The sequence below is a fragment of the Calliopsis andreniformis genome, chromosome 5 (genome assembly GCF_051401765.1).
Source record: "Calliopsis andreniformis isolate RMS-2024a chromosome 5, iyCalAndr_principal, whole genome shotgun sequence".
Taxonomy (NCBI): Eukaryota; Metazoa; Arthropoda; class Insecta; order Hymenoptera; family Andrenidae; genus Calliopsis; species Calliopsis andreniformis.
The window spans coordinates 5936884-5962257 of NC_135066.1; the positions used below are offsets into that span (position 1 = coordinate 5936884).

The 25374-nt window shown below is 40.4% G+C and overlaps 1 protein-coding gene across 9 annotated transcripts in view; it reads left to right on the forward strand.

Annotated features, from left to right (window-relative positions):
• Positions 1-25374, forward strand: part of Mtd (TLD domain-containing protein mustard) — a 174501-nt gene that overhangs the window by 128313 nt on the left and 20814 nt on the right. For 5 of the 9 annotated variants that reach the window (XM_076378273.1, XM_076378268.1, XM_076378269.1 and 2 more), the window contains 10 exons: positions 8848-9076; positions 11069-11226; positions 11306-11698; positions 11782-11970; positions 12061-12417; positions 12502-12653; positions 14571-14737; positions 16789-16951; positions 20894-21122; positions 22459-22545. In XM_076378273.1, the coding sequence (XP_076234388.1) occupies positions 8848-9076; positions 11069-11226; positions 11306-11698; positions 11782-11970; positions 12061-12417; positions 12502-12653; positions 14571-14737; positions 16789-16951; positions 20894-21122; positions 22459-22545 (2124 nt within the window). Of the gene's footprint in view, positions 1-8847; positions 9077-11068; positions 11227-11305; positions 11699-11781; positions 11971-12060; positions 12418-12501; positions 12654-13488; positions 13607-14570; positions 14738-16788; positions 16952-20197; positions 20331-20893; positions 21123-22458; positions 22546-25374 lie in introns of those variants that run through there. The other 4 variants (XM_076378271.1, XM_076378270.1, XM_076378275.1 and 1 more) reach the window with 4 other exon arrangements.

Genomic DNA, 25374 nt, shown 5'->3' on the forward strand with positions numbered 1-25374 from the left:
TGTAGCTTTGTTTCGGCATCGAATGGGAAAATATTCCTGCCTGTTTGATGGGAGATAAATCGAGGATTAATCTGTGATGATGTGAAATGGCATGAGTCACAGTATTTTTGCTCTCGAGGTATCGAGGTTCAATGTTTTCGATGAAATTCCATTTATTCAATCATTTATTCAATTTGTGGAAAGTATAAATTTTAATTTGTGGATTTTGATTTTAAGTGGTGCATAGAGTTCATTTTTTTTTAAACTGTAGCTTTTTTAGGATTATGAAGATATCGTAGAGTGTCAGTGATTTATATTTTTTTTTAAGTACATTTAAGTTAAAGTGTATTTAAAGAAGATTTAGAGGAGATTACATTAATTGATTGTAGATAATTCTTGGTACATACGTTCTACATCAGAGTAAATCCTTGCATTCCAACGTGAATCTTCTACAGATTAAGTCCCTTCACTATAGAATCTGCATATATCTTTCATAAATTATCTATAGACTTAAATCTCCTATCATAAATCCATAAATTCTCCTCAGATTCGACTCTTCTAGATTATCTACAAACTCAAATTCCCCACCAGAAATCCTCACTAAATTTTTCTTGGATCCTCCATTAACTCGATTCCACCATCACCCAAAAGCCCCATTTTCTTAATCAGTATCCAAAATATTTCAATATTTTGCGTTGAGCCATCGAGTAGACTTTGCAGCTACCAACATTGTCCTCCTTTCACAAACTCCTCAAACCAATCTTTCACTTCTCCTTTGATCCTAGATTTCCCAATCCAACGAAAGCCTAGCTGACTCGAGGGACCGGAAGCACAGGCTGCATTCGTGCAACGAGGGAACAAGCTGGTTACGTAACCGGATACCCTCTGGATTCGATGACGTTTTCATAGGTCCACAGTGTATCACGGACGATGGCTATCGATTCTATTTACCGCTCGACAGGTTCTTCAATTAGAATTGCATGTTAGATTTCTATATACCTCGTTCTTCCACTTGCATTTCCGCTGGCTAGTAATTGCCTGAATTACAGTTCCCTCTCTGCAGTTCCTTTCGCTCGAATTCTTCTACCGAAGACTCGCGTATACGACTTCGTAAAGCATTATAGATCCAGAGTTCATCGAGCGCAGAGGATCTGTAGTTTCAATGGCTGCGTTTTATTATGAGACCTACGTCCATATTTCTTTTCAATTTCCTTCCCTCGAGTGATCCTGCTGTCTACAGAGTTCGTCGTATTTACTCGTGCAGAAGTCTTCAGCAGCATATTCCTGATGAGAATTTTCAGAAAATGTTTCCAGATTTCTCTGGTTCTTCAGTGTTCAAAAAATGCAGAAATTAATCACGGTGATAGACAGAGTAACAATTCCGAAAAAATGTGGCTCTTGGATTCTGGAGATCCTCCTAGAAAGCAATGCCTTTTCTTATCGTCAGACGCTCCCATTGAACTCCGTGTGCCAGTAGAGTATCCACGTGAGTTGCTGCACAGATAGGTGGCAACTGCATCGTATAACATCGCGAACTGTTGCAGGAAAGTCCAGAGGCCATCTGAGCATGTACCCCAGAGCCGTAGTTCCCGCGGATCCTTTGCATTATCCCGTGCAACGGTACTGGAATGACCATGATCGCCCTATAATCCAAGTGTCGTGCTGTAATCAGCGTTGCTCTGCTCCCTCAGCGATTAGACGAAGCTTATGCCGTCCGCATCGGTCCCTTACACGTCGTTGATCGATTAATGTCCGTAATCTGCTCGTTCCCTCTTATCTACCTCGACGCCACTCTCACGGGACCGTCGCAATAAGTGACTAAAATGAGCGGTGTTCACTCTGGATGTGGATCGATTACACTTGAAGATAACCAATCCCTCAAATTGCTTCATAGTTTCAAAACTTGTGATGAATGTGTGTAGTTAGGGGATGCGATGGTTTCAGAGAACTTCGAAGGTTTAAATGGTAGTTTGAAGATTTTCGAGACTGGAAAACGAGACTTTGACAATTCTAAAGGTTTTAGCATCGACTTCCAGAATCTCACTTTCGAAACTTCTACAGATTTCCAAAAAATCTGAATCTGAAAATTCTAAATCTCAGAGTCCTTTCTAAAAAGAATACTTTACTCGAACCCATTACCACCAATTAAGCCAGAGATATCCCGAAAAATGTTAAATGATTCCTGATCGATTGGACCCAGTAGTTTAATAATAAATTATCAACGATCGCGCCGTAGTGGGTTAAGCCGTTTGACTCCGCGAACTGTTGGGTTTCATTTTCGACCTCGTTACCCGTAACACGCTCCATCATCTGATAATGAGATTCAAGCTGTTGGCTGGTTTATAAGATAAGAAGGATAATTACGCGGGACGTGGAAACCATGAAAAAGGGGGCCATTGTGACACGGCAGAGGGCTGGGGAGCTATTATCGAATGCATAAACCACGAAAACGCGGCGGACGACCCTGAATAAGAAGCTCGGATTGGTAAGACGCGAAACGTAACTCGGCTACGTAAAAAGAAAAGGGGAGAAAGGAAACGGGACAAGGGGGAGCTTTCTTGCGCGATCTTTTGTGGTTGGATAGCTCGCCTTCTCGACGGAAGCGGGCAGAGGCTCTCAGCCTAATCATTTTTTGCGAAATACGATCGACGATTTAGTTTCTGCGACAGCTGCAGAAAAATAGAAGTAGGCAATGTTACATAAGTCTCTAAAAATCTCTTAAATCTAATTTTATTTGAAGTAGATACGAATTAACTATTTTCAAAATAGACACTTAGAAATAGAGAAAAAAGGTAAAAAATTGAAAGAGAAATATAATTGAAATATAACACAGAAGAAACTCCATAGATATATTATTTCCATTTCATTAATTCAGGATAGAAAGTGTTAAAAAAGGCTTCACATAAATTCGCCCCGAAAAATTGAATCTTCATCCCCAACGTATCTAAAATATATTCATAAAATTCTGGATTCATCTTCACAGATGCATTTTCGTATATTTCTTGAGAGTCACTGCGCCATAAGGTATAGAATCAGGAACAATGCGAGCCAGCTCCATCGTTTCGCGAAACACCGAGCCTCCTCTCTTCCTCCGATCTTCCTCGTTCTTCCTCTTAAAAGCTTCATCACCTCGATCCCTTGCCTTTTTGTCTTCCCCAGTCGATCCCACTCCAGCCATTCCCCCCTCCACCATCGCTTTTTCTCTCGGCTGATCTTTCCTCGAGGACCGATGCCCTTCGACTTTTTTCACTTCTTTCGATCCTGTCGTTAATGGAAGGAGGAAAACACATCCTCGCGACGATCGTTTCGCTTATCTAGCAGGGAAACCGCTTGGGGACGTCCTCAGGATAAAGAAGCTGCAGAGATAAGGACCATTTGTTGGCTCGTGATTAATCCTGGTATAATTATTCTGCAGATTCTCGCGAATCCAACTACCTTCGGGATTACTCGGTTTTTCACGCGATAGAATTGGCCAGATGAGATGTTTGCCAAATTTGTAACTCTAAACTAGTTTCAGGAAAATGATTTCTGATTGATTGATTATTCATTGGATACACTTGGAAATTATTGGAAGTTATTCTTTCCTTAGATACTGCTTCTATCTATATTAACTTCTTATTATTATAATATCTAGACAGTGGATTCTTATGCAATTTCATATTTTGATAAACACGGTTTAAAAACTGGAACCCAAATAAAAATTCACTTCCTTTTTTAAATACTATATTAAATCCATTCTACAACTTTTTGTGCATTTTAGGCTTCCATAAATGCATATCATTCTAATACTATTCTAAACTCGAAACAATTCATTCCAAAATCCATCGATCAAAATTACCCATTTTGCAAACGAATTAAAAGCCCACAATTGCATCGCGGATACTGCAATTTCGTAAGCGTTAATAAAGATTCTGAAACGATTGGAATTTGCCTTTCTAATCCAACAGTGTACCAACGAGACTACCAAGACTACCAGGGGAGGGCCATTAATAAAAGTTAACGTTGATCACGGAAGCAGGTTGCAAATCACAAATTAACAATCTCGTCTAATCTCTACGCTCTCGCATCGTTTCATACGCGTTAATGTACTCGTAGTGCACGGCTGTTAATGCACCACCATGCATGTCGTGCATTGTGCATATGTTACTTTTATCGTGGCCACACGTGTACCTCTTCGCGTCCTTGCGTTTATTATGCATCGTGATTGCCCGATGCAGAAACTGATCCAGCGATAGCATCTTTCCCCGACTGTCGTACATCTCTTCCGTCCTATTCTTAGAATCGCAGGAGTCGTCGGCTCATTGGAGTCGAAAGAGAGAATGAGGTGCACCGATGCGAAATGAGAAAGCATGCATAGTAACGAACAATCTTTGCTTTTTGCTTTTAATTTAAAAAGTCGAAAGGGTAGGAATTATTTAAGTTGATAATTAGGAAAAATTATTTAATTTCAGTAATCTCCTTTTCTGTGGAAAAAAGAGACCACTTCGTAAAATTTTAGTGATTTTTCTTGTTTAGTATAGTTTTCAAAGCCTCTGAAATGAATAGACACAAATTTTATTTAAGACTAAGATCACTGTAGGTGGTGCAGATCAATAGAAAAGGTTCTTCAATTATTTAGGAAAACCCTGTAATTAGTGGAATACCTCTAAGAGGATTTGTGAAGCGTTCAGTGAAAGTACATTGACAATATCGTGCCCAGTGAAAGTAGTTCGCCCTTTCGCTGTAAGTATCGCTTGTAATCAGTCATTAAAAAGAGATCTCTATTAATCAAGTCATCTACTGGCACAGTTTTTCCTAAACGATCCCGATCTGGCCAAAGAAACTCGTTATCGAGCAAGTTTCTTAACCAAGAGGAAGCTTGTTAGAGGTAGATAGCAGATAACAAATCGATGCCGCTTAAAATTCAGTCGCTTAATCATTTTGAAGGAACTCTATTAAAGTTATGAAGCTAGGCATTTCTAAAGTGACTTCGGGTCGTTTAGCAGCCAGTCATTATGAAAGCGTACTGAAAAGAATTAGTTACTGCAAGTTTCGTTCTTTTAATTTTTGAAAAATTGCATCAGCAAGTCTGTGGAAAATCAATTTTCATTGCTTTTAAGCTTCCAAAGATTCTAATCGAATTTTTCTTTACATACTGAGGAATACTAAATTATTGCATTATCCATTAAAGTATATACTTCTCAGAATTTATGAGAACATCGCATCTCGCTGAATATTTTCTATATTTATTTCATTTAAAAATCTACTGATGTTCAGGCCATCGACAATAATTCATTGCCTTTAGCAAATCTTTTCTATTCTACGAGCCCCAGTTATGAGACAATAGGAGAAAGATGGCATCTCGATGCCCGATAAGGAACTTTAAAAGAGAAATAAGCAGTTTTTCAACGCTTCGGCGTGCAAGCTGTTCTTATAATCGTCGCGATTTTATTCCCCAAGGTGGAAGAGTTCTCGAAGGATCAGCGAACGAGAGAAGTTTAAATGGAGTACAGAAAGACGTGGATGGGGGCATGGACTGCGGGAGCAATCAGGGGTGAAAGGGGGATGAGTCGTGACGGAATAATTAATGAATTTCCCCGGGACACGAATTACGTTTTAAGCGTCATAAAATCTATTTGCTGGCAGTGTTCTCGGGAAACGAAGCATTTCGCTCTGAGGAACTCCACAAAGACGCGACCCTTCTTGTTGCGATTAATTGGCCATGTTAATTACGTCGCGGCGTCGATTATGTCGTTCTTAAACAGAGCCTTTTTCTTCTCTTTCTTCTTAGATCAGTGGTTATTAATTATTGTAAAACGAGAAATATTGTTTCTAGAGGAAAGGAGTATTATTTAGAAGAATTTATCAAATCTAAATGAATATGCACCTAGGATTTAAAGAGTGGGACTGAAAATAAATAATCTTGGGCTGGCCTAAGAGCTAGACCAAGGATGAGAAGTAACTGATAACGAATCTACCTTCTGCAATTCAACTACACTGAAGCTACGTATATCTGCTGCAAAATAGGTACAAATGTTGGCATTACAATTCAAGGCAAAAGCTTTCAATTAATAATAGCACGACGAAGACATAGCTTTACAAAATGTCGGCCGATCGTTAGACTGCACGTCGTCTGTAAAGGTCATTGCACAAGTAGATTTACATAAGAGGCGTAATGTCCCAACGAATGGACCAGTCCCAAGGCCCTCTTTCAAGGAATTCAATTTTCCGTTACCCGATATCCACTTGCACGCCGTTTCTGAAGGATTATGCAAAATACTGTAATGGTCCTCGCGACGATCTTGGATGCATACTCGCAATTACATTGGTGCAGAAGGGTGGCTCAATAAATTGACTGGAAAAAAGTACTCTGACATTTAGCTATAGTCTCTTCAAGAAACATCTTATACGTGCATGAAAAATTCATCAGCAATAAAATACATATTGCCTTCCTTTTTAAAAGAACGTAAAAACTCAAAATTCTATTTTATACAAAAGTACGTAAAGATAAGAGTACGTAAAATGGACAGGATCTTAAGAAAACTCATTCAAGAAAATATTTACGGTTTCCTAAGAAGAAAATTTTATATAAAAGTACTTAGAATGGACAGAATCTTAAGAAAATTCACTCAAGAAAATATTTACATTTTTCTAAGAAGAAAATTAATAGAATTCTCTTAAAGTCAATTCTACGTGATGATGCTCATGCCAAATGATTAATTCCCGATCAGCACCACAGCATCAGAAAGGCTAATCCTTTCCACCAGGAATAAGAAGATTCCACTTTAACTATCGCCAACAGGATAAGAAGATTCATTCCAACAAATCCACGTTCCCCCTGACTTCTCTCCTCGACCCATTAAATCGCATCGGCGAGGCACAGATTAAGTTGAAATTTCCCCGGGAAGAAACAGGAAACAGCTTTCCCTGCAACGATACATTAAGCACCGTAGGAACGCAGTTCCAAGCGAGCCAACGCCTCGAGGAACGTTGCGCCGTAACGTCTGAGAAATGCAGCAAGGTGATACTGGTGAAGCATTGCCGCGCACCGTTACGTGAACATTGTGGTATTGTGTTACAGGAACAGCTCGCCCACGTTACATTAATACCGTTTCGGAGTGGTAGAGAAGTCGGCGTCGCAAAACGCTCCCAGTAGCCATATTTCAGATACCGCCAGGCGACCTGTGCCAAAATCTAGGTAACGCAACATTACCCAACAATATTGCCCGCCCACGCGGCAGCTTCGACGAGAGGACCACTGGATCGCCTCCGAAATACGTTTAGAAATAAATAAGCGAGAGCAAGTGGAGCAGCTGGGACGTTCACGTCGAGAGAGGTTCGCTCCGCTGGCGATTCGACGAGAGGGATGATCGAGCGATCGCAGATCGCGACGGAAGATGGGGCTCGTGACGTTGCATTAGCATCGCCCCGTGAAATTGCGTTTCACCGATATTTGCTGGGCTTCGAACCCGAGCACGTCGACGTAGCGTCCAGACGATGGAAGCTGCTCACCCTCGCCCTCGATCGATGATCCCTGATCGGCTCGAGAGCGTACGCCGCCATGATCGATTCAACGACCATCCGTCGGCTATTATTCCTACGCAACGCGCTGGTCGGACGATTTGCATTTAGGGCTGCCTCCGCTGGTGTCGGAGGTAGGCGTGAAAGTTGGACGCCTGCTTGGAATCTACACCGGAACACTATGGAGCTCCCTTCCAGCGATTGGTCAGCGCAGTTCTCGTTAGAGTACGGGTGATTGAATAGTGTTCCTCGGTTTTATGGTCTGGACGGCTGTTAAGCGAGAAATGGGTGGAAATGAATTGTGAGAGTGGGATTTGCATAAGGGAATGTCTTGCTTGAGATTAGAGTGGAATTTATGAGCTTATGGTGGAAGAATGCTGGGGCAGTATAGGATGGTTCAGAATTAGGGGTCGGGTGATTAGGTGATACACGAGTGATGAGAGAAGAAGTATTCTTTATCGATTGGACACATGGTAGTACTTAGTAGCTTGGAAAAATACGGTGACAGTATAGGGTGGTTCAAAGTGTGTGATATCTATTTTTAAAGTAATGAAATTCCTATAGCCAACTACTGTACACTCGATTCCTCATTCCTGACTTACTTTCAATGCAGAATTACGATTTAATTGGCGATCTCAGAATCTACATAAATCACTCGTACGTAACAGTACTGTTTTTGCGCTCATTTAATATATTCAAGCGTGAAGAGTATGATTCACTATGCAGTATGCTCCACCATAGGTGTCAGAAGTTTTGAAACCTGATTCTATATATGCTAAAATATGGGAAAAGTCAAGAGTTATCGGAAGTATGTTTAAGACTTCCTTTCCAAGTTATTAGATATGAAAACGTGAAGGGTGTCTGACTAGCGAACCCATTCTACTGATATCGCAATGTGACCTGGCTAGAATAAATCTCAAGTCGGACACAGTTCTCACGCGTTTCAAACACATTTTCCATAATTAATTTTATCGAACACCCTGTACAACTCAATTTCAACACAGATAATGACTCACCTGATCTCACTAATTTAACGAAAATATCCATCCAGGTCACAACTGATCTCTACTTCCAACCCACCCTGTACAGTAGCGAAATAATAGAAAAATTCTACAAGAAAACTACCCCTCAATCTTATCAACCGTACCATCCGCTCTACCTTTGATATTTCAGCAGTATGCCCTCCGCGAAAGTCTGTACGGTTTCTCGCGTGGTATTACAGGGTATAAGCGCTAGCAATCTAGGTGAAGGCCTACGTTCATTTCCCCAACGTGGACGATAAAGAACGCGTTTCCCCATTCTGTTAGAATCGACCAGCGATTACTCGTGGCCAGTCAAGTAATCCCTATTTCTGGTTTCCCATTACAGGTGGGAGATAGGGACACCCTCACATCGGTGGCCGCAAGGTTCGACACAACGCCGTCCGAGCTGAGCAAATTGAACAGGCTCGGAAGTACTTTCATTTATCCTGGTCAGCAATTGTGGGTACCAGCGAAAGGAGAAGGTCGACCAGGAGGCGGAACGGCCACCGACGCGCCCAGTCCAGATCCCTGCCACGACCACGAGTCCCAGGATGACCTACCTCCAGAGGAAAAAGGTACATAACTGTTCACCAGTATTTTGCTCCTCTGTTTTTTGTTAATTAGTCGCGACTCGCGACGAAGGTTTTACTGTAACGCGCAGCGAACGTCAGTACAGATGAAACTTCTTTTTGGTCGACGTTCGAGTCAGAGTGGGAGTCCAGTATGTAGGGGTTAAAGCTTGACCTAACTGTACAGTCGATCGACCTTCCTCTTTAATGCTGCACCGTGCGCTAACGACAGTATTAGCAATGTTGCGTGAGATCTGAAGGAGTCATTTGTTGATATGAAAGCAATTCGATATCTACGTGATAACGTAAGCACGGGTACAATAGTAATGTAACAATAACATTTTTATTGTACCGTAAGAGTTTTATAGTTGGAACAGTAGTATGTATATGTTGGATACGATATGCGGCTTTTGTGAGAAGAAAAGCCCTGTGACTGCTTAAATCGCGACATTTTTTAGAATTAACTGTGTTCGCCATTTGAACAGAGTCAGTGGTAGATATTATTCGTGTCCCATGAGAAGTCCTGGAATGCATTGCATTTCTCATGGCATACGAATAGTACTAATAATAAATGCAGACCTAGTGTAATAAAATATTATGGCATACTTTTACGATGTATCACACGTTCGAAGACTTTGGTGTAATGAGCCCAACGCCAAGTTCTATCCATCCTGTGTGCAATAGAGACAGGCATTAATATTCAGTATGACGCCTCGTCTACCTAGATACAAATCAATATCCAATTTATCTTGATATTTGGCCAGGCTAGTCGATTCGACTCACCTGAACGCGTCACATACTCCCTGCTGCATTATTCATAGTAGGATGTGTTCGTGTTAATTTTCCTCTGTGGATTATGGCGACTACGCAATAAGGCATTTCGATATGGACAGTGTTACGAATCGTTAGAGAAAATACTATCGATGATGAGTCAGACAAGAGTACAACGTTCCTTGCCAAACGGTTGTGGCGCGAAATAATGATCGAGGCTGAAGTGAAAATGTCTTGTGATGCAATCTGTCGACAATGGTGTTCTATCGAAATATTTGAAAAGAATCGTTCAGGGAATAGCGATCGCGTTAGAGAGGAAACTTTCGGGCTTCTCGATGAGAGAGATCGACGTTTCTCCATTTGGCGGCGCCACGTGACGTAATTGCATCTGTAAATCAGTGCAAGTGTTGAGGGGTCAGAACACGCGTTCACAGAAACCGAGTGAATTTATATAACGATATTATGCAGTTTTTTGTGTAGTCGTCGCACGTATAGGAAGAGAATTGGCGAATTGATTTTCTGGGCCGTGTGTTCTATGTCGTTCCAGTTTAGAGGTATTCTGCGTTTCTCTGGCTTAATTCGTAACCTATTCATACTAGGTCAATAAGCGCAATTTAATTTAAATAAATTAAGGAGCCTCTATTTTAAAACTTTCGTTAATATTTTGGCGCCAAACTTCTTTTTGAAGTTACTTTAGATGTGGAAGTTGAAAATCTTCTCACTGATTTTTAATGGAATATGTATATGTACAAGAACTGAGAAATATTTATTCGTTATGTTGAAAAGCTTGTAAAATGTTATTAATCGATAGAGTAGTTTTGTATTCATCCTACTATACGATGCATCAGCTGATCGACTCACGATGTAAACTACGGAACCAACATGGCGCTGTCCTTTGTGTCAAACATAACCTGTACACTGTCATCAAACGCACGATGCACGTTAGCATAACGTCAGATGCAACTCAAATATTGTTGTCATGCGATCGCTTAAGACTCTTATTGTATTTGGTGTCATCACCTGGGAATGTAATCACATAAAAAGACTTAACATTGCAAATCTATCTATACTCAGATATTGATGAGAAATTATTATAAATTTCAATAACAAAATATATCTATAAACATTCGTTTGTTCCCTTGTTTTCAATATGGGTAGATCCTGATCATTTTTTATAGAAGAAAAGCAATTTCATTTGAAGAATTGACATTATATCACAATTTACAGAACTCTTGGATAACTTGAGGCCTGTGTCTCCAAAACCAGGCCACATGGAACGAGTGAAGACACCTCTTGGCATTGCAAATGCAGTTATAGAAGAGGAAGAACAACCATTCAGAGAAAGATTTTTAAAAATTGATGTTCGTCACATCACGGATGGTCAGGTAAAGATTTGCTCACTTCTGTATATTTTTCTACTTTCTCGTTTCTTTTACCAGGACTAACGCTATACTTTATTTACAGGGTGTTGTTGAAGGAGTATTACTAGTAACGCCAAATGCTGTGATGTTTGATCCCAATGTTATGGATCGGCTTGTAGTCGAACGTGGAGCTGAATCTTACGGTGTAATTGTTCCAATGGAATTTGTGGTGAATGCTGCTATTTATTATGATATTGCGCATATGCGCGTTGGCCACACGGAATCCGGAAGTGTAGACAAGAAGCCAGAGATTTATTATATGAAGAAGCCTTCGCAAAACGATGATCGGAAATGCCAGTCACCAGGTAAAGACGAAAATTTCCCGGAATCAACAGCAGACGATAGCGAAAGCGTGTGCAGCTGTGCTGAAAGAGATGGAGATGCTTTCCCGAAGGCCTTTGAGAGAGATCTCGTCACACCCACCAATCTTCAAAACGTACGTCATTAATAATTCAAATATGTTACTAAATTATTCTACGATTTATTTCAATCTAACGATTGTCCTACTTCGTTTTGCAGGAAGAAAACGCGACGACAACCAAAGAAAAAGAGAAAGAGACTAAAGATACCTGTGGTGGTGGTCAAGCAAGTAGAACGTTAGAAGAGCGTAGACGTTCTATGCTTGACCATCACTGGGCAGTTCCTAGCAAGGATCGATGTACAATGTCAGTCGAGGATGAACAGCAAGATTCTTTGAGTTCCGACAAGGTTGGTTTTTCATGATTGTTACAATTTTATAGACATAATATGATTATTTGTATTTTAAGATTCGATTAACCGTGGAATATTTCCTTGCAGGCCGACTCCGCGAAATCGAAGGCGATTCCTGAAGACGAAGAAGGATCTCTAGTCAAATTGTCATGCCACGACTCTGGTATCGACATTCGTGACCCTAATCCCCCTTTCCCAGTAGTTCAGCCTATCCCTGCAAAAAAAGTATACTCAGACGCAGATATTGTCTTATCTACAGATTGGGTACCTCCTATTACTATTGCCCCGACGCATATTACAACTGATTCGCTTGACAGTGGTTCTGCCATTAACGGTAGGAAAAAGGCGAGTTCGGTATCTTTTAGCTTAGACAGTAATGCGGAGGAACCCGAGAAAGATGAGGAGCATAAAGACGATGACAAACAAGAGACTCGTAGAAATAAGGTACTATCAAGTTCTAGTACTGTTTTCATGTGAATTATCATACTATGATAATTTTGATATTATAATCTTAATTCGTTATTTCAGATGTTAAAACGATTATCGTATCCATTATCATGGATGGAAGGATTAACTGGTGAGAAGGAAGATGAAAATAAGTCTGGATCTGATAAAGTTTCAAGCCTTCCTAATAGTGCGGATTCTCATCACTCTTCTGTCTTCAGTAAAGTTTTCTCAAGGTGATAATCTTTGCTATGATAAAACCATAGGATCTTTTATCTATACTTCTTTTCAATAACCTATCTACGTGGTACTAATATTTTATATAAAATTAATAATAGGCTTCTGTATTTCACTTTTTTTATTAATTTGTATTAGGAATGAGTAACAAGCGCTCCAAAATTTTTTATTCTTCATGTATAGGGAAGATCGACCTTGATGCTCGAACCTCCTTTACATGGTGTAACGTTTACTTCTATGACGTTTTGATTGCTTCTTGCTGAATATTTCTAGAACATTTACAAATTTAATCTATACATACCTGAGGCTATTCATAATGAAACTGATTGCATGAATTACCATGAATTTCAACTTTTTTTGGTATTTTTTGCATTCGCAACGAAAAGGTTTGCCGTTTTAGATAAAAAACGAGTTTTACTATGAATGCCCTCATTTATTAAAACATAGAATATTCATTAGTTATTTGCGCCTAGAAAGCGAGTGGCTTATTGCATTTGCGAAACGCGCGTTGGGATTCTTTGTTAACTCACGGATGGAGTGTTGACTCTAGCAAGGGAATGTGTACATGTGACTTTCCAGCTCGGTCCACAACTTGTCCTCGAATAACATAAAATACCATCATAGTCTGCTTCTTCGTTCAGTCAGGAAAAATACAAATATTATTCTTCCTGCCGACTGCTGAATAAGTTTCAGTCCGACTGTGATGGTAACTGTTTAATTAAAGCTTTACTGTCGTTTCTAATGTAACTAACAAAGAATATGTAATGGTGGTGGATATAAGCTCGCCGATCAACCTGGTGAGTGACTTTAGCTCGGGCCTGTTTGCTAAAACTCCCAGCGAAGAGAGTGGTGGGGGCGGTAGGGCTGGAGGGACACCTCCGCTTACCGCCTCCTCTCTCTCCCAGGACTCCGGCAATCCTCAGTTTTCACCTGGTCCAGGAGGGCTTATGGGGTGAGTTTGGGCCCGGTCCATCATCGACCAGCAAATTGTTGTATCCACTTTTACCCATGTCCCCTTTATCTCCCCGCTGTTCCACCCTTTATCTCTGATTCGCTCTTCTGCAGGGTGTAAAACACGTGATAACCAATGGGTTCAATAGACAGTATCACTATTATTATAGTGGAATCAGTGGAGATTCGAGAAATATCTTATATATCCCAAGGTGAAAGTTTCTAGCGTTCCATAAGAGTGGATTTGTATTCCAAAATCTTCACCATTACCTCTTTCACACCCTGTGGATCTGACTTTATCTTTTAATCGTTTATCTCGTTAGCTCTCTAGTTTGTTGTCTATGTTCCCGAACATTATACGCGATTATGTATTACATACTATTTTTTCCTGTTACTTCACCTTGTTTCTTCTTTCCAGCAATTATGTTCTCAGTAGAGTTACGTGCGTTTCAGTACAGTTGTTCTACTTTGATGCTTCTCACGAGAACACCGTCCCCGCTGTTCCCCTTTTCTTTTCTTTCCGTTTTAAGCGTATCTCTGAGTTGAAAACAGCCCCCAAAAGACTGTTGCTCCTGCTTTCAGGTAAACGTCACCCACAATCTATCTCGGAAAACAACAAAGTTTTACATTGCCGATGTTCTACCGCTTACAAAACAAAGCCACACTTGAACACACACTGAAATATCGAACACAAGCGTTCTTTTTAGTATCCTATCCGAGCAGCTCACCCAACTTTGTTTCTCGCAGTGCATACGATGTTGGATACGATATTAATAACCTTGAATGTTGTCTTCCCACGATTAATGTTCTCTTTTTGATTGTGTGTTGCAACACGAGCCGTGCAGCGTCGCCTCGAAATTACGCTATACACTAGAATCATTTTCCCATCTGTGCTACACGTAATTTCGACAGGTGACACGGGTGTGCCTGAACCGACGATAACTTGGCGTGTGATTTCCTTTCAGACGGTCTTCCGTGGGCACGTTCATCAGACAGCAACCACTGACGTCGTCGGGCAGCAGCAGCGTGGACAGCAGTCGAGGTAGCAAAACTTCGAGCAACGCGCCTCGCTTGGATTATAGAAGCATGGTCTCCGTCGAGGATATGCCAGATCTGTTCGTCCCAGTTTCTCGTACGTATTGCATACGCACCACTTTATCCTGTGACACTTTATTCTACGTATTTTCGGAATGAATAATTCAGTGATCATGGACACATACAGTGACAAGAGCTCCTCTCACATTCAATACCTTTAGTTTTCTGCAGGGTGCCCTGTTTTGGACTACAAGTGGAGGTTTCTTGGAGAGTAGAATGGATTGAGAAAGTGGAACCTATGTGAAAGTATTTGAGATCCTGTTGTTTTAGAATTTTGTTATCTCATCCGCTGTGAAAGTAAATTAAAAGTGTTGAGTAGTAGTTTCCATCTCTCAATTTTTTTAATTCAATATTTTTTCTTAGAGATAATATCCATTGGTAGATATAACAGTGGCACCTTGTGTACTGGCGTAATTTTTGTGCACCGAGGTTTTTGTCAACTTCGTAAGTTGAAAGTAAGATCTAGAGAAACAGGAGTCATTCAGTGCACATGAAACACGCCAAGAAAACATTCCTCGCCGTGGAAAGGATCAATAATTCCACAATATTAATACTTGGCAGTATGTATATAGAAATAAAAAGGCGATAAAGATGGCAAACGGGATTACATTATCACGCACTGCACTCGCTCGTATGTATAGACGGCTTCTTAAACGGTGTTACTTTGCTAGCGCATTACTGTTCTTGTCTTCAAATTTTTGAGCGCCTTTGGAGTCGATTTAAATTCATCCATTTTCCTTATCCAAATAAAAGTTCATTAAGCAGAACTGTTTACTATTCTTCACAGGAAAGAATTATTTAATCTGTGACCAAATGCGCTTGCTAAACAGTCTCGATATTCTACATACACGGTTTTTGAATTCCACTCGTTTGTCATTACCAATTTTACATCTTATTGTATTTTTAATCTGTGTTATTATTCCTGTAGAAGCCCTTCTGCGAATCTGTGTCATAGGAATTCTGTTTCAAGGAAGGATTGATATTCCAAACGTTTCAAATGCTTGACACAGATCCGTGGAATAGCTTCTGTCATGATCAATTGGCTAAGACTCTGCGGTGGTATTCATCACGACCACAGAGTCCAGTCATCGGTTTCTTCATTATTGAATTCATTTTCGTTAATTTAAGGGGAACATTATTGTGTCTCCAGGATCTGGAGACCCTTTGTACCACTTCTCAGGGACTCGTACCCTCAAATCATCATGAAACTCTGTCATAATTCTTTCACAATTCATTAAGCTTCTTCGAAGAACAAGAACCTCTTCTGAAAGTGTACAAAGGGTTTCCCACTAACTGTCTGCCAACGAATTCATACTAATGCAGTAATGTCATATGTTTTTGTTGTCCCTCTAGTCCAAGCACCTAATTTTCCCGATCTCGAAGGCCTCGGTAGGTTCATACTGTATTAGCTTGCTTTCCCCTCGTATCACATCCTCCTCAAACGCATTAGTTTGCCATTGTCATTGATTTTCGCCTATTGTTCTTTTCCCACTCGATTGCTCGATCCTCCCTTTTGCCACTTGCACATGCACCACTGTGTAATCGTACTTTGTATGTATTTGAAATCATATGATACTGGACCACAGATATCAGCACTCGCATCGACACAGATTCTTCATTTCACAGTCCTTTCCGTGTGTCTTCTGCGATGTTGTATGCGTCTCGTACCTCTGGTTGTACTGTCTCTATATTTATGCAAATGAGCGATCAATCTTGGGAGAATAGAGATGCAGGGTGGTATAATCATTCTCTTGCAACATGAATGAAAAGATACTGAAATTGCCTGTTTCCAGTGAACCACCCTGTATATATGGAACACTATCAGCGACTGTGCGATGCTTCTACTTTAAAACTCTCTGAAAAGGGCTTCTTATGTACACCAATTTTTTTTTCTTTTTTTTTCCTGTATAAGAATATGTGCACATCACACGGAAAGATGTACCTTGTGAACGTAAATATTACGTATGGAATCTCTATTTAGAAAATCGTATCGCGTTGTACAAGGGATATATTGACGAAGTGACAAGTGAAGAAAATGAAATTCAGGATGCTAAATGTTACATTAATTTCTTCTGTTGCATTATCTAGAGCTGATACCACGGCCAGCCCGCCCTTGCAAGGATCCTCCACTGTACCTGAGACTGCGAACAGGAAGACCCAAAGACAAGAAGATCCCTCGCTCGACGCCCATCATGAGCTACGGGAAGAAGAAGCTGCGACCTGAATACTGGTTCGGCATTCCTCGCAATAGGTAAGTGGAAGTAAACTGTTCTATTTTAAACTTCTTACTTCCTCGGAAGAACCAAGGCGCCAGTCGTTCCACGCATTCGAGATAAAGAGGAATATTTTCGTACAGTGTTTCCAGAAGAACAAGCGAATCATCTACGTAGATTCTCGTTATGTTATTTTTGTAAATTTTAGCAGAGAAGCTGCAAGCATCCAGAACTTATGGACCACGTGGTCCACTGCAACGCTCGCAAAATAGATCACGAGTCCATCGTAAATTCGCCGAACATGCTCTATGCTTGTTTTTTCGAGAAAGTTTGTCAACAACACATAATTTTAACTAGGTCTCTTTTTCCTTATTTCTTTATCAAACATATCAATCAAAAATTCAAGACAAAGTGTATTTAAATTACACTTTACTTACTGTATAGAAACTTAGAAATTGCAAATTTTTTATTCACGATGCAATGTGCATAAATTACAATTAATTTTGTTATTAGTCAACTTCACATGAGTGCTGTTTATCAAAACTTAGAAATCTTTTCAGGGTGCATAAATTGCAATTTGAGCCATTTATTATGAAAGTAGAACAACTCCATTTTTGCCAAAAATTTGGCTTCATATCATTTCGTCATTCATCGAATCGTATAAACCAAACCAATATGTAATCAAATTGTCTTTAAGAATAGAGTTGTCCCACATCTCTAATAATCAGCTCATTCAATCATTTGCATCGTCTGCATCACACGACAACAGTTTATCATTCCAGAGGTTCGCCATTTCTCCTCTTTTGCAGAAAAGAAATCCGCTCATAAGCTATTAACCTTCATATCAGGGCAAAGTTCCTCGTCGAAACACTGTCCACTGTCCCCTCCAAGTGTCCGTGATCAGATTCTGATAACAGCAATCGTTTCAGCGAGTGCACGTGAACCGTCCAAGCGAATCGTGACGTGACGCTCGTCAAGTGACTTCCTATCATCGAACGTGCTCTGGCGGCTCGTAACTTTTCCGTTTCCAGCGCGTGGCTCGAGATTAGTCTGGTTGCGCGAAGAAAACGCGTCGGGAACACGGTGTCTGCGTTCTCGCTCCCAATCGCTCGAAAAATTGCGCTTCTTCGTTGTCCATTCGCGCGTGTTCGCCCTCGACGTGCTTGTATCTGCGACACGTGGCGAGTGATAGTGGCATTCGAGGCACAGTGATCGTCGAACTCCGCGGGAAGCCGAAAGAATAGGTCTGCTGCTTGGCAGTCACGAGTTCTGGGATTAGGTAACCCGAGTTGGCAGCGAGTCTGAGCTACTCTTTCGTTCGACGCTCTAACACTGACCTCTCTGCTCTTTTTCTTCGTATGTGGTCGTAAAGGCAAACCAGCCTCGTTATCTCTGCTAGACACTGTCAATAGGCGTTAGGAACTATTCTAAACAGAGGTGGATAAGAGAGGGCGATAGGAATGGGTGGAAGTCGTTTTCAGATGGTATCTGCGAGGACTTTTAAAGCTCTGATTTAATGTATAATACGCATAGTGAATGAGATATTAATAGTGAGTAGGTCAGAGGTAGTGTCATTAATATTAATGAATGTTTTAGTGGGTCATGAATTGTCTTTGTACTTTCTGTTTTGGTAGGTATTTAAATCAGATAAGTACCTTCTTCTGAATTAGTATTTCAAATGAATTTATTTTGGTTCTTCTGGGAAGATTCTAGAATCTAGAATGAATTGGGATATTGTGTAGGTGGGACTGTAGAAACTTCTCAAGGTGCAGTGCATGCAGTATCCATGAAAAGAAACAGTAATTGCTTAGTACAGGTGGATTAGATAACTCTTTTCAGATATGTGAAGTGTTTACTCAGTTGTTGCTCTTGTCTACAACATATGTTTGGTAGTACTATTCATTAAAACACGCTTAATGTATTTCTCTATGGAATTTCACACTTGTTCAAAGATTATTCATTCTCCAGCGTTAAAGTTGCTACCTCAGCTACTACGACGTATCAGGTTGTACAGAAGAGTACACCATCCGGTTTCAATGGTGCAAGATAAATTTATTTTCTAATCTGCTCTTAGGGGTCTGGTACTAATATATTTAGCATGAGTAAATAACTCTAATGTGTTTAAGTAGCATAGAAACAAAAAATTCCATGGGGCGCCAGTCTTTCTTTAAAACTAGCCCTCTTTTATTCACCTAGAAATAGACTTATAGCTAGAAAAATTTTCCATGTTCTATTTAGAAAATCTATTTTTGCACGTGCGTAAGGCTATTAATTTCTCATTCCAAGGTGTCACAATTTTTTTGAACTCGCAGGTGTATTATTATTAAACGATAAATGATACGTCCTACAGTATCAACGTCCCTGATATCGCGTACATAATGAGATAGCCATATGTGTAGCAGACAATGTCAGTAGATAACAAAAATTATGCGCAATATATGACCTTCACATATACAAATGTGAACGTAAACATCTTTATTTTTTACTATTCTAAACATTCTATTTTGTCAAAACAAACATAAAAAAGATGAAAACTCTATAAAAGACGCAACCAAGACTATCACAAAACTTCTCTAAACAATTACACAAATCTCTGATCACACTCAACCGCAACAACCTTCCTCGCTCACAATCTTTCGCCTTCATTTTAATTACTGGACTTCCTACAAGCCAACAATAAACACATTAACCATTCCACGTAGCTTCACTTGCATACATTTCCCTACCAATTAATACCTCCCTAGTATACAGTGAAAGACACTTCCGCCCAGTCCCCTAAAACCAGATTTAACAAACGTTCTATGACAATCAGCTTACGTCAGCCTAGATAGTCGTAATAAGCGCGCGCATTTCCGCGGTGACTCATTTCGCTAATTCTTCTTCAGTCGCTGGTGCAATCCCAACAGGTGTCTATTTAGAAGTCTCGTTCATTACATCACAGCTAGAAGATCACCTCTCTCAGTGATAACAATACGAATCTTCATTTCGTTCCTCGCTACATTGGATTCTCTGCTTCAGTGCTCGCTGGTCTGAGGAATTAACGCGCAATTAGTATCGGTTGAGGCTGTTTCTCGCGCGAAACGCAGCGTAGTCGGTTTAAAAATAGCGAACCAGAGGCGGTTCGCGGCGTACGATTCGGAGGCCTGGGAAAAAGAGCGAGAGGCATCGGGATCACGACAGAAAAGTAGGAAACGTCCTTGCAGGGTCGTCGACATTCGAGGCGTATCGATAGAGAAAGTTGGAGCAGAGCAGAGGAGACGTGGTCGCATTCGAGTGAACTTGGTCGCTGAATAGACGCCTGAGCAACGATAGCAAAATGAACTGGACTCTGAACGCCGTCGGCAACGTCGTTAACTTTGTTTATAACCAACATGTGTCGCCAGCAGTGAGAAATTTCATGCCATTTGTCCATCGAAGGTACTTGCGCTTGCTACAAATATTCCTACGATTTTACAATCTCGAATATTAAAGTTCTATTAAGGAGGAACGTTGCCAAGGATTGTGTAACTGAATGAATAATAGAAGCTACTCTGGAGCTATCTCTCTAGAACATCTTCCTCCTTTCATGATTAAAACACACGAAATACTTGAGAAGAAATATTTCACAGCTTGGAAATATTTTACTTCCGTCTCGCATCTCTGACAGCTTTTTATATACACCGCGTCTGTGCAAAATTTTTCATCATGAATATTTGAATAGCCTGTAATATGACTTCGTAATAGATGTAATTATCTCTTCTATTTCTGTGATTCTCTGTTTACACATTTCCATGAATAGTGGAACTTGAAATAATATCAAGCAGAAAGTAGCGGTGCTGTGTTAGATGTTACGTTACCGATAATCGTTATCAGGCCTGAAAGATAAGGCTGAACACCATTCTACTGTGCACCCACTCGAATTTAGCTAATATGCAGCGCGAAAGAAAGAAGAAGGAAGTCTACCTTGTCGATTAATATGCACGTGTTTTCATTGTTTGCAGGGTGGACGACCTGTATAGGTTCATCCATACGTGGGTGCCATCTCTTTATGGAGAGCTCGATGAAGAACATTGGAGGAAACGAGGCTATGTTCTCGCAGACACGGACACTGATTTGTCGCCCGAATTATCGCCCCATGAAGTTGGAGAAGGAGGAGAAACGACGGAGGAGGGCAAGGCTCGTACTCAGGATGGCGATGAGATCTCTGACCTGACGAGAGAGTCATGGGAGGTGAGTACTTTGTTCGTCTTATATTTGGTATTGCCAAGGGATCATCGAATCTTTCATAGTTTTATTTTACTGGTCGAAATTCTTCACCATTACTACGCTGAAGGTGTTGAAATATTAAATACTTGTGTGTTTTAAGAAGACACTTTTTTTATGGATAGAGATGACAAATAGAAGATCTTTAATGAGGAGAACGAGATATTTTCAAAGCTACTTTAATGTAACTTTTGACCCTAGAAATACTAATAATTATTAAGCATTTATACTAACTCAACTTTTAGTATTTTATATAAAAAATTACTTGCAAAAAAGAAAGAACTGGAAGGTTACTAATTTCTTACCTACATTAGTATACTAGTTGAGGGTTAAATATGAGCTATTTCCTTGCTAGAAAAATTCTCTGAAAACTATTTATTAAACTTCCACTCGAAGGCCCAGAGTTTAGTATTCCTAGGGTTACTTTTAAAAGATCTGGGTGATAAGCGCCTGATATCTGGCAACCTGTTGATCATTTACACGCCCCTATCGACTCACCAAATCTGTGCAGGTGTTCCACCGGTTGCAATTCTGGAGGCGTATTTCACCCAGATTTTTACACACTAATACTGAAAGAAAGAAAATTGAATTCTCTTATCTCACGTCAGATTTCAGCGTGGTAATGAATCTTCGCACAGATTTAATCTCATTCTACGCGACACCATTGATTTTCTCACATTCAGTCAACATCATCCACCACTTCAACATGTTTCTTTAAACCCTCTCTCAGTCAGGCGTGAGCCTACGCCTCGTTCGCGCGACAACGTTGCCAGGAATCATAGTTCTGTTTCTCAAAAGTTAACGCAGTTCCTCGACGTTCTCTCTTTATGTTCCCTCATCGTCATCACCAGCGTTATTATTCGTTGCCAAACGCACCGCTTCGTCTCTCACGTCTCCCATCGCAGTTTCGTCTAAGTTACCTCATTGCACAGTGTCTTCAATCGTGAAGCAGCATTTTTTCTCTACGCACCTCGATCTCCTCTAAGCTTCTGTTTTTTCTGGCCGATGAATTTTTCATTTACGAAGGGCTAGCGTTAGTCACTGTAGAATCTTGGTCCTCGCCTCGATGGGTTCTAAATTTCCAAAAACTCGAGTCTTCAACTGCTCTAGTTCCATAGTATCAACTATGAAAATTATTTTCTCTCTTCGAGAAGATTATCTCCCAAGACCTTTTGGTTCTCGTTAATTACGAACTTGTGGAGCCCAAAATTGTCGTTCTTGAAATCGACGCGAGGACCAAGGCAAACCAGAAGGAAAGCCAGCGAACAAACCGCTAAAAACGGCCGATTATATTGGCTAACAGCTGATCAAGGCCCCCTACGTAAAGCTGTACAGCATCTTGAAGACGTCGAGCACGTCGGCGGATTCCGAGCAGATCCAGGACCCGCAGGTACCGATTCCCTGAATCCCCCCTTTTTTCGTCAGTCGTGTTTTTTATATAGGCACCCTAATTGCTCGATGTTTTAATTACCTCTGCACCTTTCTAGATTAACTACACCCACCACTCTGTGTCACACCTTCCCCGCTTGTTCGGGTCTCAGGCGCACCATTGTCACGCGATGTCGCGACCAAGCCCGCGTTGTTGTCGTTGTTGATCGTTCCACCGCGATTCCCGAACGCTTTGTCGCCTCAAGTTAATCGACGGATCGGTCAAGCCCTTGACACATTGTGTAACGCGCGGAGGAAACTATTTAGATAGTAAATCAGCTGTGGAGGATGGAAGTATTGCTCGTGTTTCAGGAGAAGTCCCTTGGAATGCATTGCTCCTAATGCTTTCCAGGGGACTTCTCGTGAGATAGGAATAGTCGAACAGTGGTTCTTAGTTTTTTAACTTAATTCAAAGGTTTCCTCCAAGCGTGATTTCACTTGACACACATTTAATATCCCTGTTTGATCGATCCATTTTTTCGAATGAAGTCTATGGATTCATTATACTATTGGTATACTCTATTTGACAGTCACACGACACAAGTACACACCTTCTTCAATGTTTCACACCTTTCTCTTTAGAATGCCTTCGATGGAGAACTATGCATGCGTTTATATTTCTCTATGTATGTACTGTTTGTGGATTCCACTCTTGGCAGAGTAATCCGTAGAAATATATTGGTGATTAGACTTTAGACGGATTTCGCGACATGATTCACCGCCACTGTGCTCTAGAATCATACGATGCAAAGAGATTTAAGAACGGTGGGAGTATTTGTCTTGGGCGACGAGCGATATATCTCTTGGAATAAGATTCTGTATTTGAACAATTTTATGCTTCTACCACTGACTCTCAGATATCCTCCAACGTTATAAGTTTTCTTCGCGTACATAAAACTGCATAAGAATCACGTGACTTTGAAATGGTAGATTGTAGAACGAGGCGATCGAATTTCTTACATTATAATTATCTTGCAAAATTGATTGAATCGGAACTTCATGACTCTTAAATGTTAAAGGCCGTTTTGATTAATTCATACATGTATCTAAAGAAAGAAAAGACGTAAATAATAAAAGAATATCTTTTCTGTGAAATAACCTGGCAATCTCTCACGTATCAACCAAGAGCTGAGCAATCATCAGGGCAAAGTTAATGAGTCGGAAACGGTTTTGGTTGGATGCCACTGTGACCAATTTATTTCCGTAGAGCCCCAGAGCACGTCACTACTTCCGTTTCATAGTGGCTTCATTTGCCAAATAGAGACGCTGATCGTGCTTGAACGCCTCTCGTTGTAGCGACAATGAGAGCAATCGTCACGAGAATCTCGCTAGCTATTTTTACGAGGTTCTCAATGATCCATCGATCAAACGAAAATGTTAGCGTCACAGCAAAAATATCCCTCCGCGTTCTTCGAATTCTGTGCCCGTTCATCTTTCCTTTGGACATCCGTTTTTCTCGAATACTCTGTTATAAATTGGCGATCTCGAATACCAATCGCTGCTAATAGTGGAAAATTTGATGGCAATTTGGCATTTGGCTCAGCAATTTAGAGAGGAAAATTTTCGTCTTGAAATATTAACGTAGAAACTCGCTCTGCTTTTTCCTTATCGATAAAGATTATTTTGTACTCTCAGTATTAGAAGAATGAAAATACAGTCTAAAAAAATTAAAAAATCATGATTGTAGGATCTTCTCTAGGGATCTATCCCTCCCCTATCACAATCCTTCTACTACCCCAACAAAGAATGTCCTGGCCTCTTAGTAGATATACCGAGGGTATGGCAAGAGTGTCAAGGTTATTTTCACCAAGAATCCATTGACGTCAGCGACAATCGAAATAGACGAGACAGCTCTCGTAAATTTCCCTCAGGTATATGCAAAGTCCAGGTGCAGTGCACACCCTCCTGGAAGGCTGAAAGCCAGATCAGTCTTGTGGGTGGATGTTGTTCGGGTCGACGACACCACAATCGTCACACGAGATCCCTGTTTTGTTTATCACACTTCTGTGAATGGCTATCGCGTCAGGTTTGCTGAAAATATTCTTCATTCAACTAAGTCCCTTGCGTGACTCCCATTCGTGGACTTGGCAGGGGAGACAGGGGTTAGACGAGCACTTATCGATTACTAAACGAAATTTTTAATAGATTATGCTACTATTATACTTCAGTCTCCTACTTTTGTCTTTTCCTCTTAAATAATCATACAAAAATCGCTTCGACCTCATTCTTTCCAGTGGAGGGTTAACACACCCCTTGAGATAATCGATTTCGCGTGGTTCAGACTTATTTTATGTGCTCCTGAGGGTTTGAGGAAATTTTGTAAGAGAACATGTACTAATTAGAGGTATTAAAATAGTAAAAAAATTTTGTTTTTATTTCAGTGTTTGCTCATATGCTTTCAACCTCTCCACATTTTAATATCTCTACAACTTCGTTTCCTTTTCTAAGAAACAGAAATTTAGGTTCTACTGTACAGGCTGATCAGTTTAACTAGGAACCCTCCACATGTTGGCAGCATTTCTATACCTGAAAGCCAGTTCTAACCCAAGTCCTTTTTTATTATCTTCCAGGACAGCCGAAAAGCAAACACGATTACCCATTTCTTAACACAGTATTCGAAGTAGTTCATACTATAAAATTTCTTTCCTTTCTAACACAATTTAACTAAATACCTATTCTAATAAAATAAGGAAAAAGCAGTAATATAATAATAAAAAACTCAATTTTGAAAAAAAATAGACTTAGGTTAGCCTGGCTCTCAGGTACAGACTTCATATAAATGTTTTTACAT